The 16,250-nt window shown below is 34.5% G+C and overlaps 2 protein-coding genes across 2 annotated transcripts; one reads left to right on the top strand and one right to left on the bottom strand.

Annotated features, from left to right (window-relative positions):
* The first annotated feature begins 2,484 nt into the window (after positions 1–2,484).
* On the top strand, positions 2,485–12,229 carry LOC101266123 (amine oxidase [copper-containing] zeta, peroxisomal). The gene is made up of 12 exons (XM_004239076.5): positions 2,485–3,220; positions 4,507–4,616; positions 4,700–5,005; positions 5,378–5,490; positions 5,608–5,938; positions 6,027–6,242; positions 6,345–6,581; positions 6,914–7,099; positions 7,858–7,998; positions 8,528–8,796; positions 11,196–11,277; positions 11,975–12,229. The coding sequence occupies exons 1-12, from the start codon at positions 3,007–3,009 to the stop codon at positions 12,098–12,100; spliced, it is 2,331 nt and encodes a 776-aa protein (XP_004239124.1). The 5' UTR covers positions 2,485–3,006; the 3' UTR covers positions 12,101–12,229.
* A 782-nt stretch (positions 12,230–13,011) lies between these two features.
* Positions 13,012–13,644, bottom strand: LOC101244487 (transcription factor SRM1-like). Its single transcript, XM_004239431.2, has one exon. It carries the CDS (start codon positions 13,642–13,644, stop codon positions 13,012–13,014), a length of 633 nt encoding a protein of 210 aa, XP_004239479.2.
* Positions 13,645–16,250: the final 2,606 nt, after the last annotated feature.

Here is a 16,250-nt window from a genome sequence, read left to right as displayed (position 1 = left end):
GTAGGTTGTATTAAAATAAATAGTTCATATATTATGTATGATATTGTTTAGCACTATGTTTGGTAGGAATTTGGACTTATGTATAACTAATATAGATTAGTTATACATCATATATGGTATTATATGATGTATTACTAATACCTTCCATTTGGAGGTATTAGTAATATATAAGCCATAAGATAAAAATATTCTCAAATATTTTAATTATTTTGTTCATTTTCTTGATTTTATGTTTTATATTTGTACTAGTAAATTTTTCAAGATAAATTAGTTTACAAATTATTTAGAAAAAGTTGTTTGTTACTAAATATATTTAATACAAATTTGAAATGCGAGTTATTTAATATTTTTACTAATTAAGACAAATATATTACTAATTATTTGTATTTTTAGCAATTTAAAAAATTACATACATATTAATATTTTATGTGTAAATGTAGATGATTTATTAAATTTTATCACAGTTGATCGTCTTTTTAATTTTAAAAATAAATGATTTATCCTTTTTAAATTGAAAATTGACATTTTATGAGTAATCAATTGATTAAGATGAAAATTATTTATTTTCTAATAATTTAAGTAAAATAGAAACATGAGAACACAATTATTCTTCTCATAACTAATTAGAAGGTGATAAAAAAAAATCCAACAATTATTGATCTTATTCAATTACATAATAATTCAAACATATGATTAATTTTATTTTTTAAAGAGCTTTAATTCAGAAACAAATAGAATTGAAGATAATGAGCCAAACACTTAATAATTTCGACAACCTAAATTATTAAGTAGACTAGGAGAACTTAATGTATATTCCTGAATATAATTGAAATAGCTAGATAGAGATGAAATATGTGTTAGGTGTTTAAGTAAGGCTCGGGCTACATGTCTCAGTTTATTGATTTCTATTTTATTATTAGCTCTTTGGTAAATAAAACCAATTTTACTTTAATAAGATAATCAACAAATAAATGGATACTTCAAAATGTCATGTTAAGTTGAGACAACGTAATTTTACAGAAGATTAATACATTATAATTACAATTTATCTATTCTTTTAAAACAAACATATGAAGAAAAACAACCAAACAGTTTCACTAATCGAAAGCCTAGTCTAAAGTCACAATAGGTATCTAAGGTATGTGGATTATTTCTTTATTAATTAATCTAAATCTAAATCAAATCAATGTTCATTAATTACATATTTTTTTTAATTATTTATGTTTATAACAATAATAATAATGGAAAATTATATATAATAGCAAACTAATAACCTAAAATAAATGAAATAGCTAGGGTTTGATTTAATTGTGCTCCACAGCACACGTTAGCTAAAATTTGTCAGCGTCTCTCTCCCAGAAATCTCGCTCGCCACTCTCGCTTTATACACAGAAGTGTATAATTCTGTTTCTGTTTTGTATAAAGCGAGAGAAAATTGTATATACACATGCAAAAATATATATCTTCGTGTTATACACTTAATTATACAATTTACAAACATTTTACTTCAAATATTGCAGAGAAAAAGGTCAACGAATTATACAATTGCGAATTATACAATTGCAGTGAAATACAATTTTCTCTAACTTTATACAACAAAAGTGTATTATTGTGTTTCTGTTTTTGTATAAAGTGAGAGAAAAACATATATCTTCTTGCTATACACTTAATATTGCACCGAAATAGGTAGTGAATTATACAAATGCAGTGAAATAGGATAGCGAATTATACAATTGCAACAAAATAGGACAGCGAATTATACAATTTAGGCCATCGAATTATATACTTGTATATGTATAGCGAATTATACAGTTTTATGTTTGCTATGGAGCGCAATTATGCAAAGTTTGCTATAGCATACAAATATGAATTTTTTGTTTGCTATATGTGAAAGTTGACCTAGTAATAATAGATCAAATATCTTTGTTGACATTATTTTTGAAATTTTTTATGTTTTTATGATATGGAGTATATAGTAACAATGTGCTTTTCACCGCTATAAAAAATGATAATTTTTTATGTCTCAATTTATAAGATATAACTTTAATTTTCACAGTCAAATAATTTAATTTTTAATATAAATTACATAATAATAATACTAATAAAAAGAATATAATTTTTTGATGATGAGAATAGAAAGAAATAAGATTGGAGATTACTAGTAATAAGACCAAAATAAATAAATAAACACATTTTTGTATATTTGTATTAGCAAAAAATTACATCACTCATTCTAAAAAGGCGTGTTTATTGTGTTTAAAGAGGCTTGTGAGAATTTACAAAGAAGGAAACAAAAGGCAGAAATATATTTTTTTAAAAAAAGAGATCAGTAGTAATAATGATTTAGAAATAAACAAAATAGGTAAAAGATTACTAACAATTATGAAGAAATAAATAAATAAATAAGGTATCTTTGATTATTTGCTAAAAAGATAAATATATATACCAATTAAAGAGATGTCCTACCTTACAAAATAAATAAATAAGATATCTTTGAATATTTACCAAAAAAAATTAGATAAATGTAAATACCAGTTAAAAGAGATGTGTTACCTATTATTTTTTTTTTATTATATATAACTTTAATAGTTTATAAATATATAAATTCGTGATAATTTTTAAATGAGAAATAAATAAAACAAAGGCTCAAAAATGAGCTGCACTGTTAACTTCACGTTACGTTATTTTTTCTAGAAAGAACTATTCGCAATCCAGATACCCTACCACCCCTGGACTCTCTTCTTCTTTTTCCTTTTCATTCTCCACTATATAAGTACACCCCACCACCCAACATTTACTCCACTCACGCTTTTTCGTCTTCACTATTCTCCATTGAAAAACTCAAAAACAAGTTTTCGCAGAGAGAAGAATCAGTCGGAAGAAGGTGGTGAATTTGTCAAATCGGAGAAGGAGAATAGTGAATCTCTGTATGTCAGAGGATTACTACTACTACTATTACAGTAACAAGTACTACGGCGGTTACGGTGAACTTACCAATCCATTACAATGGCCTCAGCTCAGGAAAAGACGACGGTTTCTGCCCCTTCACGAAATGCTTCCGCCGCTTCTGAAACTGAATGGAATGCTGGTGGAACCGTAACTGATGTTTCTGATCTTTCATCCACCAGATCGGCTAGTTCTGCTGCTCCCTCTACTTTGACGGCTGTGATTGATTCTATTGATCGTCCTTCTGCGCAAAATCAGCAGCCTGCTGTGAAAGGTATATTTGCTTTCATGATTTGAATTGTTATTTTGTTGCTCTGTATGTACATGCAGAACTGAAATATCTCGAATCTCGATCGTACCGCCTTGTTTTTGGCTATTTGTAGGATGACTGCTGCTGAAAAATGTTAATTCGTGTTGCTAATAGGTTAAACTTTGAGAGAAAGCGTGTGAAAATACGCATGACTTATCAAGCTAATTTTGTTTCTTTGTGCGGAGCCGTATTTTACTGGTTTACCTTCTTTCTTCTCTTCAGCATGTAAAACTTGCATCCTTCACCTTGATTGCCGATTCACCTTTTCTAAATTTGGAGAGAAGAGAAAAAGGGCATAAAAATGGTGAAAAATCGTGACTGATTTTGTTTATTTGTCACTTTTCCTTTTGTAAATCACAACTTTTACTCGTGTTTTGTTCCCAGGCAAGGGATATCCTCCTCTCGCCGTCTTCCTCTTTGTGTCAGTCACGAGTTCATTGTTTTTTCTTTTTTTGTTTGACAAGTTCTGGAAAAAGTTTTCTAAGCAATATTTTAGAAAAAAAAAGTGTGAAAGAAAAAAAAGAAAAACATTTTTCGACGGTTGAAATGTTCTTAAAGTTTGTGCTTTCCAGCTGGAAGATGACTTCGCTTTTCATTTCAGGAAGTGCTCAATACATTTTATTCCTCCAATAATTTTGAATTTCCCAGAGGTTCTCAGAGCCAAATGCCTAAAAAATCTTATGGTATTGTGGTTTATACATATGAAATTATTATTATTCTCATATGTTGCAGTGGAGTGTGTTTTAATGTAAGCCTTCTCCATTTTCCTTAAATCATTTAATCACAATTCAACAACATACTCAACAAGAGTGGTGTGGGAAGGGTAGGATGTACACATGCCTTACCCATGGGGTAGAGAGGTTGTTTCCAATAGACCTCGACTCAATCACAACTTAAAGCACCAGACAATACTTTATACTGCTGAAGTCTAGTCTAGCACCACAGTGGTCAGGACTTGGAAGCCAAACCTATAGAACAAATTTGATTACATAATTACAAAATTTGAGAGTTGAAATAAATCCAAGGTTTGGCCAGAATGCACTGTAGATACTTGGGCAGTTCAGTTAGAGCTCGAGAGTTTAGATTTCCAAATAATCCACGGTTTGTCTGCAAAGTGTTTTAGGTATCTGGACCGTTAGTCTTAGTCATCAACTTGGAATGACAAGTTTATATCAAGAGTTGGTGTGTAAGGAACGTTGAGAAAATTTGTGGCTCATTCACGTACAATTGTTCAAATTTGATGTTGACAGGACTGCCTACCTTATTGAGGGCTCAAACTCACCATCCCTTGGACCCCTTAACTGCTGCTGAAATTTCTGTGGCCGTGGCAACTGTCAGGGCAGCTGGAAGCACTCCCGAGGTCATTATTATTCTATGCATATAGATGTTTTCTGTTTCTGATTCTCTTATTATCAATATTTATCAGTGTACTTCGATGTTTAGGTGAGAGATAGCATGCGCTTTGTTGAGGTTGTTTTGGTGGAACCAGATAAGAGTGTGGTTGCTTTAGCTGATGCGTACTTCTTTCCTCCTTTTCAACCATCTTTATTGCCGAGAACAAAAGGTGGGCCTGTAATTCCCAGTAAACTTCCTCCAAGGAAAGCTAAACTGATTGTTTATAACAAGAAATCAAATGAGACCAGCATATGGATTGTTGAGCTCTCACAGGTTCATGCTGTCACTCGAGGAGGCCACCACCGTGGCAAAGTCATTTCATCTAAAGTCGTGCCCGATATACAGCCACCAATGGTAGGTGCCTATGTGAACTTATAAGTTGAATATCATGTTGAAAGTTTTAAGAATTTTTGCTAGGTGATTTTACCAGGGTCTTGATTAACATTTCCACCAATTATTTCCACTAAATTGGGCCTGAGTGAATTATCAAGAGCTATAAGAAAGCTATTTTGATGTTTGGAGTACTTTTGTGCTTGTGTTTTCTTGTGACTAAAAAGCCACAATAGTGGCTTCAGTAGTTGTGTGCTCTACATACTTGTGACTTTTCTTTTTTCTCAGTGGAAGAAATGGAAGAAATACAGTTATAATGTTTGGTCACACAAGAATTAGAACCCTGTTTTACTGCTGCACCCAAAAGAGAAATGTCATCTGTTAACTGTATTGCAGGACGCCGTTGAATATGCTGAATGCGAAGCCGTGGTGAAGGATTTCCCTCCTTTTCGTGATGCAATGAAGAAGAGAGGAATAGATGATATGGATCTTGTGATGGTCGATGCCTGGTTGGTTGCTCTGTTCTTTAAATCTCTCTGTAAACAGCATTGCATGTGATCTCTTACTATATTATATAGCATTGTTTATAGTATGGCTTAGATATAATAACACTCCTAGTTATTCAGGTGTGCAGGTTACTTCAGTGATGCTGATGCACCTAACCGCCGTCTAGGAAAACCTCTTATCTTTTGTAGAACTGAGAGTGACTGTCCTATGGAAAATGGCTATGCTCGCCCAGTTGAAGGAATTCATATAGTTGTTGATATGCAGAATATGGTTGTGATAGAGTTTGAAGATCGTAAAGTGGTTCCATTACCACCGGCTGATCCATTGAGAAATTACACTGCCGGTGAAACGAGAGGAGGGGTTGACCGAAGCGATGTTAAACCTCTTCTTATTGTTCAACCTGAAGGTCCTAGCTTCCGTGTCAATGGACACTTTGTTGAATGGCAGAAGGTACTTTTTTTTTTAACAATATATCATTTTTCTGTATTTCTGTGGATGATTTAATTACTTCTATACCAACTATTGTTATACTATGCAGTGGAACTTTCGTATTGGTTTTACCCCCAGGGAGGGCCTGGTTATCTATTCTGTTGCGTATATTGATGGTAGCAGAGGCCGTAGACCTGTTGCTCATAGACTGAGCTTCATTGAAATGGTTGTGCCCTATGGGGATCCAAATGAGCCACATTACAGAAAAAATGCTTTTGATGCAGGGGAAGATGGGCTTGGTAAAAATGCACATTCCTTAAAGAAGGTCAGGAAATATTTTATTGGCATTGTGAAAATGCATCTTCCATGTATAATATTCAGTGAACTTAACTTTGCGATCTCATATGAGTGCTCACTTTTATTGCAGGGTTGTGATTGCTTAGGTTACATTAAATATTTCGATGCGCATTTTACAAATTTCACTGGCGGTGTTGAGACAATTGAAAATTGTGTCTGTTTACACGAGGAGGATCATGGAATCTTATGGAAGCATCAAGATTGGAGAACTGGTTTAGCTGAAGTACGACGCTCCAGACGGCTAACTGTGTCTTTCATCTGTACCGTGGCAAACTATGAATATGGATTTTACTGGCATTTTTATCAGGTGGTTTACCCTTCTATAAATAAGAGCTAAATTGTTGGTTTCATTGGTTGCATAATCTCTTCCCGACGTCATGTGATTTAATTGTTTTAGCTAAATTCAGCTGGTGGTGCTTCAATTTGTAGCATTGTTTGCTTTTAATTTTGAGCATGCATTTCCATGTTTCTAGACTGTACATTCATCACTTCAGTAAAGCAGGAGTTCCACTTTAATCAAATTAGTAGTATGTAGTTCCTTTATGAAGGAGATAAAAAGGAGAAAATGTGGAGATATTTTGTCCATATGGATTTTGAGATTTGGATATTCAAACATCAATTTCTTATTTCTCACCACAGGATGGGAAGATCGAGGCTGAGGTCAAGCTGACTGGAATTCTCAGCTTAGGTGCTCTTCTACCAGGGGAAGTTCGAAAATATGGAACAACTATTGCACCTGGCTTGTATGCACCTGTACATCAGCACTTCTTTGTGGCTCGCATGGATATGGCTGTTGATTGCAAATCAGGGGAATCACATAATCAGGTATGCCCTCACATTAGTCCTCCCAAAAGCCCTTGTGAATCCTGCGCCGGACTTTTCTGATATTCCTTTTATTTTTATCTTTTTTACCAAAGAGGAGGTTTTTGGAACCTTGTGGGCATTACAACCTAAATATTTTCTTTTAATTGTCTGCAACTTCCTTTTCTCCTTCCAGATCCTTCTGATTATTTCTCCCACATGTCTTTTGTTCAATTCCTTAAACATACTGTGATGGTGTATCACGGGGGTTGGATCCTCTAATGTCATTTCTAGGAACCGTGTATCATTTCTCCAGTATGCAACACATTTAGCTTCAACCATAGGTTTCTTTTTTAATTCATCTCTATCTTGCTAGTAACCTTTTTGCTTGAATGCTACATGTTTCTTGTTGTTAGAGACCTGATAAAATTGGAAAAGTTCATGAAACATCCAAATTATGTTTGGACTGGAAGTCTGAAATGCTGTTTTGACTGGTATTTCTACATCAGAGATCGACCGACCACTTGAACCAGTTCATGTATTGATGACTCGGGGCAATGAAAAGGAAATCAATTATTAAGACTAAATTTAGCTATTTGTTCATGAGTAGTACATTCAGGATTTATGTATGGGTTTCTGATATAATTTGCCGAAGTATAACACACTAATTTTCATTGCTGGGGACAAAATAATATCCTCCTTGTTTATCCTACTTTCGGTATATGAACTTTTCTCCATATGTTTCTTTCATGTGAAATCTGATCCTAAGGTTTATTTATTAGGTGGTTGAAGTAAACGCTAGAGTTGAACCACCAGGAGAAAATAATGTTCATAATAATGCATTTTATGCTGAAGAAAGATTGCTTAGAACTGAACTGGAAGCAATGCGTGATTGTAATCCTTTAACTGCACGCCATTGGATTGTAAGTTTCCTCATCTCTTATTGGAGCTTTTCTATCAAAGGATATAGTAAAGTTTATATATGGGTTATGTAGCTTCTATGCTCTGCCTAAACAGTAAATAATATAATGGTATGAACTTTTTGTTTGATGATGTACTGTATTCCTGTATCCTTCTATCAAAACTGAAGGCAGAAGCTGTATCGTGGCTATTCTCTTAGCTCAAATGCTGCAGTCTTAAATAATGGCAATAGTAGTACATTTTGCAAACTTGCCGCAGTTGATGTTTATTTAATTTGTCAATTATGGTAGTTGTGAATCCAGCACATGTTTTTTTTTTTGTGTTATTCGGCTGTTCCATCATGTGTATCTGAAGTTGTCTATTTTAAGTTATTGTCACTGTCTTAAACGATCCCAGCTTGTTTGGGACTGCTAAAGCTGTTGTTATCGTCAGTCTTGTGTATTTGTTTACCCCTCTGTTGTGTTATGGTGATTAGTTTGGCTTTTACTTGGACATGATGGTTAGATGGTATTTTCTTTCTTCAATATACAGATCCGGAACACAAGAACAGTCAATCGCACTGGGCAGTTAACTGGTTATAAGCTAGTACCAGGTTCAAATTGTCTGCCACTAGCTGGTTCAGAGGCAAAATTCTTGAGGAGAGCTGCCTTCTTAAAGCATAATCTTTGGGTCACCCCTTACTCTCGTGAAGAGATGTTTCCTGGAGGAGAGTTTCCAAATCAAAATCCCCGTGTTGGTGAAGGTTTGGCTACTTGGGTTCAGCAGAATCGATCCCTAGAAGAAACGCAAATAGTTCTTTGGTTAGTCCATTCTCAATACAGATTAGATTTCTTATGGCGACAAAAAAGTATACTAATTACTCATTTTTCTTGTGTCTTGGCCATTCTCATCTGTTATTTCAAGGGTTATCATCTAAAGTAGTGGTGGCGAATATGCGGGTTGGGTCATATTTGGGCGGGTTGAAAATGGGTAATAACTGAACCTGCCCATGTGTGGGTAAAATGGATTGGGTAACAAATGGGATGGGTAAAATACAAGTTTACCCTTACTTTCATGAGTAAATAGTACTTTACTTATGTGGAGAAAATTTTATGGTCTTTTTTTGGATGAAAAATGTTAAAATACTTTGGTTAGTTTTATTATATCATAAAAGTAAAAAAAAAAGTATTTTTTTTTTGGTAAGTAAAATTTTATTTACCAAGTAAACGTTACAAAACAAGAAAATTAGCCGGTATGGACATAAGCTCCATCCTTGCTAAACCAACTTCCATATCTACTAGCTATTCCTATGGGTAGTTATTCAAATTGCATAATCTAGTAGCTATTCTAGGATACCTTATACCTCTCCCATGGATATCTTGAATTATCCTTCTGATCAAGCATCCTGCTGCCTGATGTTTTTGTTGAAATATACTAGCATTACACTCTAACCAAATATGATAAATGGTGCTTGCCATTGCCATTCTATACACAAGTGTCCTATTGCTTCCTCCTTTCATGTATTTCACTGCCCATTATATCTCATTAATCCAATTCATTGCACTTCTTGTTATGCCTTGCCACTGCAGTATACCCCTCCACACCTCTTCTGCATGTACATTGGAAGAAAATATGATCATGATCTTCATCCATTTGTTGACATAAGGGACGAGTTAATACTTGTAGAATTCCCCATTTTGCCAATCTATCCTTTGTTGCAAGTCTACCATTTACTGCCAGATTCATGATGAATAGCCAAAACATCAGCAAATCATCAGCAGAACTTAAGTGCACTATTTTTTGTTCTTTGCTCCTAGGATGGTAGTGAAACTCAGGCTTTCCCTGCAGAGTCTTTAAAATTCTGGTCAGATAATCCATGGCTAGCACAAACAAATAAGGAGACGTTGGATCTCCTTCCTTACTCCCCTCTTTGCCTTAAAAGGTTTTGTGTTATGTCTATTTACCTGGATGGAATAGGTGACTGGTGACACATTGCATGTTCCATTTTATGACTTTAGATGGCATTTGAACTTCTTCCAATATTTGCTCCAAGAATGTCCATTCCAAGGAATCATATGCTTTCCTCATATCCACTTTTATCATACATCTCCTAGAAATTCCTTGTCTACCATATCCTTTGATCAATTCATGACTCAATATAACATTATCATTCAAAGCCCTCCCTGGCACAAAAGCTGACTGATTTGGTTCCACTAATGTTTCCATAACAGGTTTTAGTTTGGCAGTGACTACTTTAGCTATGATTTCATATAATGTTGAGCAACATGATATAGGTCTGTACTCATTGATTTTGGTTGGATTCTGCACCTTAGGAAATGAGGGTCACATTTGTTGAATTGATTGCCTTGTACATTTCCCCTGTATCAAAGAAATTTAGTACAGCATTAACTGTCTCCTCTCCCACCACAGGCCAAGCCTTCTTGAAAAATACAGCATTAAGTCCATCCCTACCTGGGGCTTTGAGATTATTTATTCCCTGCAAAGCAAATTCCACTTTCTTTCTTGTGACTGGAGCTGTTAATTTCAATTGTTGTTCCCTATTAATCTTACTTTTTAATATTGAAAAAAATTCATGTAATAACAAGGGGGAAATATTTTTGATTTCAAAGTAAAAGAATATTTGTATTTTAGGATTAAAACGTATTTAATGCATTTTAATCAGTGTCTTACTTAACACTATTGTTTGTTATCCAATATAAAATTTTAAAAATTAATTATTATTAACAATGAAATGTACATTTAATATATATAATTTTTTGGAGGGTCAAAGATTGCACCTTTTCAATTATAGAGAGGAATAATTTGTTGGAAGCTTGACCTATTTGGTCTTTACCCACGAATACCTATATTTTGATGGGTTGAATATGTGTTTAAACCCGATTTTATCCAAGTAAAAAATCACTCAACTCATTAGAATATGAGATGATTTGAGGAGTTATTGAAATATGAGCTCAATTTGCCGGCACTAATAGAAAGAACTTCACAAAGAGGAGATACACAAAAGTGCAACCATTGGAGTGAAAATATGTTATTGACATTCACTAAAGGGGTTGGGAAGAGGGGAAGGGAGGGTTCAGTGGAATGATGAAAAAATGGATAAAAGAGCAATTAGTACAGCTAAAAATTGAAACGAAACATTATGGCTATCAAGCTTGTTACATATTTCTGGTTATGCTGACCAAGTTTTCTAAATTTTCAGGTATATTTTTGGACTTATACATGTTCCACGGCTAGAAGACTGGCCTGTCATGCCAGTGGAACACATTGGTTTTATGCTCCAGGTATAGTAAATGGGCTTTGACTTTTTTCTTTCTTGATCGGCAGTGTCATTCCACATATACAGTAGAAATCCTTTTCACTGGTAAAACATGTGCCCAGTTAAGCATATCCATCAACAGGTGTTTAGCATTATCTAATTCTCACCCATTTACTTTTCACAATGGATTGGGGCTGGGAGAGCTAAAGGCTTTGTTCTAGTGGGAGTGACATGATCACAACATGTGATGTGTGGGTTAGTGGGACATCATGGATTTTTGAACCTTGCTGAAGCTGTAGTCTTGTATTTAAGTGGTAAGTCAGTAGAGGAGGATCCTCTATATGCTGGATTTCTAGCTTGTTCCCCACAAGTCCTCGGATATTAATGACTTCTTGACAAAATAGAACTGGGGTTGAGAATAGGTTGGGCTGTGTTTCTTGTGACACTACTAGCACTCGACGCGGCATTTGTTCCATATCTTTACAGCTTGTGTTTATGTTGGTAAAATATTTCTGGACTTGTGTACCTGCATTTGAGTTGATAGGTTGGCTCCCACCTTCAAGTTTTTTTTTTTTTTTTGTCTTCTCTCGAAGCAAAAGAATTTCTTTTCCGAGGATATGGTGATATCCATCATTGTGAAACACCTACAACGGTTTTTGTAAATTCTATGCTCCACATGACTCTGTTAATTCTGTTGTTGATAAATGTTGTTTATGATGCAGCCTCATGGGTTCTTCAATTGCTCCCCAGCTGTTGATGTTCCTCCCAGCATGTCTGACTCAGATATTAAGGAAAACGGGACAGTGGCAAAGTCTTGCCACAACGATGGTGTAATGTCTAAGCTTTGATAGATTCAATCTAGTTTTGTCTTCAGGGATCGTGATGCACAAATGCTTTCTTATCTTTGTATTTGGATTGAATAAGCGATTTCTTGTGAACATAAACATTCGACTGCAAGTTGGCATATTATTGTTCTATGGTGTCTGAATTTGTCTTGTTTTGTGCTAAGTAAAATAAATACTCCCAACTGCAATCTGAAGAATTCGTGCTATCCCGAGGAAGAAACTTAAGACATTTCCCCTGCTGCTATCTCTTTTAATTCATCATAATTTTTCCCTCAGCTACCAACTATGCATATCGCACGTCAATATGCTTGGTTCTTCCATGCAGATATGTTATGACAAAAGCCCTTTTAATGTATAAGTAAAAATACTGAAACTATACCAATACAGCAAAGCTTATTGTGGTTTAAACCTATACTACATGTACTTCAACTATATTTTTAGAATGAAGTATTGCTAAGCAAGACTCGGTCGTTTAAAGGCATATTCAAACAATTGCCGAAAAATAGTAGCGGCTGATAACCGAACAAGTCTTTCATATTAGTAGTTCATCGTTCCCCATTTACAAGCACAGAAGTTAAAAACCTAAAATGATCTTGCTCCATTTCGACGGACACTAGACCTGATAAACCAAGTACATAAACTTTTCATCTCAATCCATAATTAGAATAAGTAACACATTCATTAAATCCAAACTGAAAAGGTGTTAAACAATCTAATCAGTCCAGAGTCACCCCCGCCCCCCTCTGTAATAAAGTTGAACGTCTCTCATCAGAATACGGTGGCTGAGAAGAAAAACAAAAGGTATACGACACAGTTTGGAATGAAAAACCACTAGCATAAAAATAGAGTAAATAATTACAAAATCAGATGAGATAATTGTGGCAGACACAAAAAAGATTGATCAATATCATAAATCATTTCAAGACTTGTTTGGCTTTCGTGACAGATTCTGGACAAGTAGTTGTGGATTGTCGTTCCAAAGTGATGTCAAAGACACTGCGTTTGGGTCCTCTGTCGTTTCTTAGACCCTCAAAATATTTCTGAGCGTGGCTCGTGATTTGCGTTGGCGTCCTACTTAGCACAAACTCCTTGGAAACTCTAGTCCAATTTCTTCCCACTTTCTCCATTCCAATCAAGAATGCTTCGTGTTCCTCTTCAGTCCATTTTCCTTCCTGCTTCCTTGATAGTAAATTCACTGAGTCCCCATTATTAGAATCATTGTAACTGATTGGCATTGGTGAAAGTGGTCTTTCTTCTTTCCCTGAAGTAGACGATGACAACTCCACATTACTTGTTGATTTCGCTGCTTTGTCATTCCTAGTCTTTTGCCATGCAAAATATTTCTGAGCATGACTCGAAATTTGTGTTCTCGTTCTGCTTGGCACAAACTGTTTAGCGATTTCACTCCAATTTCCTGTTCCTAGTTTCTCCAATCCACACAAGAACGCCCGATGTTCCTCTTCACTCCATCTTTTTCCTTTCTTTTTTTCATCATTATTGATCTTAACACCAAATAGTTTAAAACTACGATTGCTGCTATCCCGCATTTCCTTTAACAAAGTATGAGCATTGGGAAATCCAAATTAGAAAACTAACGACTAGGAAATTAAAATTGTAGTTCAAGAAAACAGAGTGTGCGCTTTCTAAATAGTAAAGAAAATCAAAGAGGTGGGACTTTTCAAAAGAGTCGTGACTTTTCTGAAAAGTTGTGATTTTTCCAAAAGACGTGATTTTTGTACAATAAATTATCTTTTATTGTATATAAATTATAAATAAATATAGGGTTCCTCATAGTATTTTCTTCTGAACAAACAAACAAATTCTAGTGTACTTTAGTGCTATCTGATTTAGTTCTTTCAAGCTCTCTGTTCATCTTCCTCCCTTACTATCTAATATGATGACTAGTAACTCATCCCTCTGGTCTCACTTGTTGATTCTTCTCCCCAAAAATTAACGTTGTTCACAATAATTTCAACGCCAAACAATTTGATGGTTTCTTCAATTTTCTTTGCCATAATTTTTCACTCACTACTCTCTTTTTTTTTTCTTTTCAAATGGCAACCAATATCTTCCAATTATAATATTTATACATGTAGTGTGATAGCCGTTAACTCGTTTTCCTATTCCTAATCCGTTTGGAGTCTGTTAAACACAATAAGGAAACCGTGTATTCATGAACCAAATAAGGAAATAACTTTGAGAAAATGTTATTTATGCATCTATAAAAATAAAAAAGTCAAATCGATTTTGGAAATTTGATTATTTTTTTTAAAAAATGACATGGACAATTCATCATTCGCCACATGGAAAAAATGGGTTTGTAAAATTGGATGATTTTCCGTTAATCCATAATAATGACATGGATTCATTTTTTTTTCTTTTTTTCTTTTACGGATTTCTTTTAACAAAGTATGAGCATTGGGAAATCCAAATTAGACAAGTAAGGAGTAGGAAATTAAAATTGTAGTACAAGAAAATAGAGTGTGCTTTCTAAATTTTATGAAAGAAAATCTAAGAGGTGTGACTTATTAAAGGGTTGTGATTTTTTCCGAAGGATAATGACTTTTACGGAAAGTTATGACTTTTTCGAAAAGTTATGATTTTTTCAATAAAATACAATAAGCATATGAAATGTTCGTAGTAACTGATTATAAATTATAAAAAAAATTATAAATAAAGGTTCTTCAATGTTTGTGAATGTCTTTTCTTCTGCACAAATATATTCTAGTGTACTTTAGTGTCATTAATTGATTTGTTGCCAACATTGTTTTAGGATTCGATTAATTGACTATCTAAACTTTCAGTAGTCTGATTTAGTTCTTTCAAGCCCAGCAAAATTCAGACAACTTCAATTCTTCCAACAATTACCCAAAAATAGTAGCCGATGATGTTTGTTTTTTTTGTTTGAACTTTTATGGATTTGTTTCGTCAAAATGTAGTTGTATAACAATTATCCAATTATTTATAAGGTAATCTCTCCTATGTTAAAGAACTTAATCAAAAAATAGGAAATACTGCTAGATGGCTACCAGATTAGCAGCAAAGTACGCTTTTAGTTCCTTTTGGCACAACAAAACAAGGTAGTAATACGGGAGAAGGTGGTCCAGTAATCTTCTCCAGCAGGGTGGCCATAGTGAGATAGAGTGGTGAAACTGGGTTCCAAATAAAAAAAAACAGAGCGAGCGGGGAAGGCAAAAGCTATGACATTGGAATCCGCTTCAAGATAAGCCCCACTCCACTGAATTGGAGAATTCCAGAACACGTATCAGAGAGTGCTCCAATGGCAGTGGGGCACAATTGAGATAATTTGAGTTATTTATATAAGGAAAAGGAAAGTAAGTAAGGTAAACAAAAAATCCTTCTTTTTCTTTGAACCCACCCAATCAAAAATCCTCCTTTGAGAAAAGGAGAATCGAAAAAATAATATTTTCATACAATATCTTAATTGAATTATATGTAATGATCAATAAATTAAGTTGAGTTCTATATCTACACATACCAAAAACATAGAAAAATCCGAATACCAATCTAATCGATTCTATAGATATTTGGGCTAGAGTTGACAAACAAACAAAACCAGCAATATACTTTATTAGTATCGCATAGAAATCTAAATGGGGCGTGGTCAAGTGGTAAGACAACGGGTTTTGGTCCCGCTATTCATCTGAATGCTACATGAAGAACATAAGCCAGATGACGGAACGGGAAGACCCAGGATGTAGAAGATCATAACATGAGTGATTCGGCAGATTTGGATTCATATATATATCCACCCATGTGGTACTTCATTCTACGATATATATAAGATCCATATGTATAGATATCATCATCTACATCCAGAAAGCCGCATGCTTTGGAAGAAGCTTGTACAGTTTGGGAAGGGGTTTTGATTGATCAAAAGAAGAATCTACTTCAACCGATATGCCCTTAGGCACGGCCATACATAACATAGAAATCACACTTGGAAAGGGTGGACAATTAGCTAGAGCAGCGGGTGCTGTAGCGAAACTGATTGCAAAAGAGGGGAAATCTCTTTTTCTTTTAAATCAGATGACTCGCAGCTGCTTCAATTTGTGTGACAATCTCTACCTCTCGAGGTGATCACTCTGTGGTGAGCACTTTGTGCGCATTGGGTAAACCTCCATTGTGTAAT

This window comes from Solanum lycopersicum, chromosome 5 (assembly GCF_036512215.1).
Source record: "Solanum lycopersicum chromosome 5, SLM_r2.1".
Classification (NCBI taxonomy): Eukaryota; Viridiplantae; Streptophyta; class Magnoliopsida; order Solanales; family Solanaceae; genus Solanum; species Solanum lycopersicum.
Note: the sequence above shows the minus strand (reverse complement) of the source record. Positions and strands in the feature narration are given on the sequence as shown.